Source organism: Natrix helvetica, assembly GCF_964273705.1.
Source record: "Natrix helvetica genome assembly, chromosome: 11".
Taxonomy (NCBI): Eukaryota; Metazoa; Chordata; class Lepidosauria; order Squamata; family Natricidae; genus Natrix; species Natrix helvetica.
Window position 1 is genome coordinate 10,152,674 of NC_138562.1, and position 5,122 is coordinate 10,157,795.

General features: G+C 39.9%; 1 protein-coding gene across 1 annotated transcript in view; it reads left to right on the forward strand.

Moving 5' to 3' along the window:
* The window catches only part of LOC309397948 (sodium/hydrogen exchanger 2-like), a gene marked incomplete at both ends in the record, with an annotated part of 29,950 nt that extends 25,689 nt beyond the window's left edge, over positions 1-4,261 (forward strand). The window contains 2 exons of the mRNA XM_081964397.1: positions 3,803-3,863; positions 4,125-4,261. Coding sequence (XP_081820523.1) covers positions 3,803-3,863; positions 4,125-4,261 — 198 coding nt within the window. The remainder of the gene's footprint in view (positions 1-3,802; positions 3,864-4,124) is intronic.
* Between the last annotated feature and the right edge of the window lie 861 nt (positions 4,262-5,122).

The following is a 5,122-nucleotide window of genomic DNA, read 5'->3' on the forward strand; positions in this document are numbered from 1 at the left end:
TTAAATGTTTTTTTTAATTAAGCACATATTAAAACATTGGACACAGTGTAACCGTCCTGGCAATGTTTTTGCCACACATACTAGAATATAAAGTTAACTATCATAACCGCCATGCTTATTTACAGTGGGTCTATTCAGTATTTACAAATATAAGGACATCGTATTTTCCTCCATGTTGCTTTGTTCTTGTCTTATACATTTTCACTCTTATGATTTCATACATAATTCTAATCCCCATTCTATAAATCTTAGTCATTGCTTATTTGGGGTCTTTCCTTTTTCGTTCCAACCATCGATGAAATTTATCCCAGATCTTATAATATTCTGATTCGTCTTTGTTCTTCAATTCCCACATCAATTTATCCATTTCAGCACAAATCAGAATTTTCCTAATTACTTCCTCTTCTTGGGGAATTTCCCTGTTTCTCCAGTTTTGGGCAAAGACCATTCTTGCTGCCATAATAATATGTATTATTAAGTCGATTACCCCCCTTGTTATGTTTATCATTTATGATTTCCAAACAAAATAGTTATCTGAATATATCTGAATTCTAGTCCCCCCTTTAAATACGGATCCAGGTGGAGACTTAGGGCCAGTCAGTCTCTCTCAGCCCTAGGAAGGAGACAATGGCAAACTACTGCCAAGAAGTTGTCCAGGAAGCCGCCTGTTGTCAGCACTGACTTAAAAGCACACATGCTCACATACATACAAATTTAAGAAAGTGCTCCTTTTCTTTCAGATTTTGGTTTGATTCTGAGGCCCCAAAAACCTCAGGTAAACTCCGTTTCTTTCCAAGTCAGTGTCAGTGGACGAGGAACAGTTCAAGTGAAGAAAGCACATTGCAACATAAATGTCACACTTGGAGTGTTCTCAAAACCACGGAAAACATAACCAAACACACTGGTCATTCAATGTCCTCGTTGACCTTTTCATCATCAAAGGCTATGAAATGTTATTACCTGGAGGTGTTTGGCTGCCGTATCCCTTCGTCTATCCTTCTCAGGAGCCATTCAACTTCTTTACAATGGCAAAACCTGTTGTCCCCTTTGAAGAGATACAGAATGAAACCAAGGGAAAGAGCACAGGTTCTTTTGTGGCAAGAAAAAAAAGGAACAAAACAACATGGGGAAACTGGACTGGGATGTATCCAAAGTTGATCAGCGGCCTCACCGTGAGGAATCTAGTTGAAACAGGGGCAAAGTTCAGCCATAATTTAAACGCGGTCAGATCTGACTGCAATGGGGTATTGCCAAAATGGTGTTCCTAATAAATGACTGGATTTCGTTTGAAACTTGGCTCGAGGCTCATGAATTAATTCGGGCATCTTTCAGAAACCTGACAGAACATCCATCAGACAACAGCTTTTGATAGTTGGAAATGCTACAGGCACCTCAAAGCATTCAACCTGCTAACGGGAGTTCTAGACAAATGCAGATTAGTGTTTATCAAAAGGACAAAGTATTTATTCACATGAGTCTACCTACCTAACAAGACTGTCTTTTACAGCTTGGTCCAAAGCCAAACATTTCCCTTCTCATAAACGGGCCCAGTTTCTGTTCTGTTTTTGTCAAATACGCTGCTTTCCAGACTAGATTGTTATAACCAAGGTAGATTAGACTTTGTATTACTAAAACAAACACATTTGCAGTATAAATAGCTAATAGCAATAGCACTTAGCCTTATATGCCACTTTACAGAGCATTACAGCCCTCTCTAAGTGGTTTACAGAGTCAACATATTGCCCTGAACAATTTGGGCACTCATTTTACCCACCTTGGAAGGATGGAAGGCTGAGTCAGCCTGCAGCCAGTCAGGATCAAACTCCTGTCAGTGGGCAGAGTTAGCATGCAATACCGCATTCTAATCACTGGGAGAGAAGGAAGGAAGAGCATTTAGACATATATCACTTTACAGAGCTTTACAGTAGAGGTAGTATTCAGCAGTTTCTGACCAGTTCTGGAGAACCAGTAGCAGAAATTTTGAGTAGTTTGGTATCACCTCTAACTGACCCCATTCCCATCTCTTCCCTGCCTCCTGAGTCCCAGCTGATCGGAGGAGATGGGAATTTTGCAGTAACCTTCCACTGGAGTGAGGTGGGAATGGAGATTTTACAGTATCCTTCCCCTGCCATGCCCACCAAGCCATGCCCACAGAACTGTGGTAGTAATTTTTTTTGAATCTCTCCACTGCTTTACAGCTCTTTCTAAGTGGTTTACAGAGTCAGCCTCTTACCCCCAACAATCTGGGTCCTCATTTGACCCACCTTGGAAGGATGGAAGGCCGAGTCAACCTTGAGCCTGGTGAGATTCGAACTGCCAAATTGCAGGCAGCCGGCAGGCAGCAGAAGTAGCCTGCAGTACTGCACTCTAACCACTGTGCCACTGTGGCTCAGTGATAAATAGAGAAATACAGTTATGTAACTAAATGAACAGCAATCTTTAGAACATTGACAACTTTCAAAGTCATAAGAGATCGCAAAGATAATAAATGCAACTCTCCTTTTCTGGAAGCATGTGTTGTATCCAAGGTTGTCTTTAGCCATGGCCCTTTGAGTATCTTCAGTCCCAACCATACTACCTGTTTCCCAAAATAAATTTAAAATAGCTTTAAAAAGGTAAAAGGTAACTAATGTCAGAATTTTCATAGGATTGCCAGAATACATGAGATTTCAATGTTCTTGATTAAAATATTGAGGCTGGGGGGTGTTTGGGGTAGTTTTTCCAACTCCAGAAGTAAAGCTCTATTGGATTGGAGTTTAAGAACATACAGAAGTGGCCAAAATTGTGGAAACCTTTTGGGGGAAAAATGCATTTTTGAGTTTTGATGGCTAAAAAACCACTACTTTGTTTTGGAGTAGTACCATAAAATTATATATCAATGGAAAGATAATTTAAGCAAGAATGTAATGCAGTAACTTTTATGAAGGATTTGCTATTAGAATAGCAGTTACAAAGAAGAAAAGTGAAACACATAGAAAAAACGAGATATAAAAAAATTATATCTGGCAAATGTCCTCCTCTCAGCTTCAATACACCAATAACTGAATCCTACTGTGATCTGATTGGCTCATTGCCAAAACAAGATGATAGTTTCATAGAATACAGATAATTGAACAAACTTGGTTGCATTACATTCTTGATTAAATTATCTTTATATGTATGTATGTATGTATAATCTGTGTGTGTGTGTGTGTTACAACCCATGGTATGCCCAAATATGGGAGGGAACTCACTACTCCCCCTTTTTGTCTATCAGCTCACTGCAGGAGACCATCCAGGCAGAAAACCATATTTTTAATGTTGCCTTTTTATATTTGTGTTGTATTTGTGCTGATAAATAAAATAAAAATATGTACGTACATACATACATACATACATACATACATACATACATACATACATACATGTGTGTGTGTTGTATTTGTGCTGATAAATAAATAAAGAAAGACTAGTATAGATCTATTTCAAGCTATTTAGCTCTCATCAGCTAGCCATACCCTTACTGGGATTTGTAATATATATAAAAGGGGGTGTTATTAGCCATCAAACCTCAAAAATACTGTACACTTTTCCCAAAAGGTTTCCACAATTTTTGACCACTACTGTACGGTGGTCCTTGAACTTAATCAATGATGTTATTAATCAGTTGGAAACCTTTCAGGCTTTGAATCTGACTCATGTACCCTAGCATATGAGCTACAAATCTCCAAAATGCCCTGCTTCTCAATAGCCAATTCTAGTTCTCTAGGCTGAATGATTTCTAAGTGATTAACGATTCCACTGAATCATTTCTTTGTTGTAGGAAGAGGATTCATCCCCGGAGGAAACAGATCCCAAACTCAAGCTCCACAGGTCCCTGACCGGTAAGTTGGAATACCTCATTCTCATTTGAATCCCACTTTTAAAAAATGGGGAATATATCAAATGGGCATCAATGCTGCCTTTTTGCTTCTTTCCCCCTCCCCCAATGGCCAAGAATGGCTTGTTGTGGGGGAGAAACTCAGACAATGCTTTTTACCAGACAGAGGTGCTGAAATCCTGCTCTGCTTTCTTTTGCTCATGTTCTTTTACTGATATTAGCACAACTTTCTCACTGGATGCTTATCTTTCCTTTATTTCTACAGCCAAACATTCCAGAAAAGTATCGTTACCGAAATTGGAACGCTCAAAGTCAACTGGTTTTATTTCACTTGGGTGGTCAGATGCAATTCAGCCTGTGGGAGGAGAAACTGACCAACTAGTGATTTCTAAGGAGAAGTAGCACACAGTTGTACATTTTTCTTTTCATTCATTCTAATCAATCCCTTCTCTTCCCTATCATTTCCTAATTTCCTTCCTTCCTCTCACTTTTCTCCCTTCCCTTCCCATGTTCAAGGTAGTTGAAGAAGCTTTGTTTTCCATGAAGTCCAGTGTGTGTGAAAACTGCTTTGCAGTCAACTTAAATCCAATTGTTGATGAGGAGAAATGGCTGATCTTGGGGGGGGAGAGTACATTTCCAGTGTAGGGTTATCCAAGAATCTTCTTGTGTTAGATCAATAATTACACCTTGCTTGAGTGATTGTAAACAAGAAGCAAGCTTTAGAGCATTGTTTCTAAACTGTGGCAACTTGAAGATGTGTGGACTTCAACTCCCAGAATTCCCCAGCCTGCCATGCTCTTCTTGGCACACTCTAGACCAGGGGTCCCCAAACATGGCAAATTTAAGACTTGTGGACTTCAACTCCCAGAAGTCTCCAGCCAGCTGGCTGGAGAATTCTGCGAGTTGAAATCCACAAGTCTTAAAGTTGCCAGGTTTGAAGACCTTTGCTCTAGACAATGAACATCTCCAACGAGCATCATGCTATTCAAAAGACTTACCTTTCTTGACATAATATAGTAGGTTAAAGGTAAAGATTCCCCTCACAAATATGTGCTAGTCGGTCCCAATTCTAGGGAGCGGTGCTCATCTCCTTTTAAAGTCGAAGAGCCAGCGCTGTCCGAAGACATCTCCGTAGTCATGTGGCCGGCCTGACTAAACACCGAAGGCACATGAAATGCTGTTACCTTCCCACCAAAGGTGGTCCTTATTTTTCTACTTGCATTTTTTACCTGCTTTCGAACTTCTAGGTTGGCAGAAGCTGGG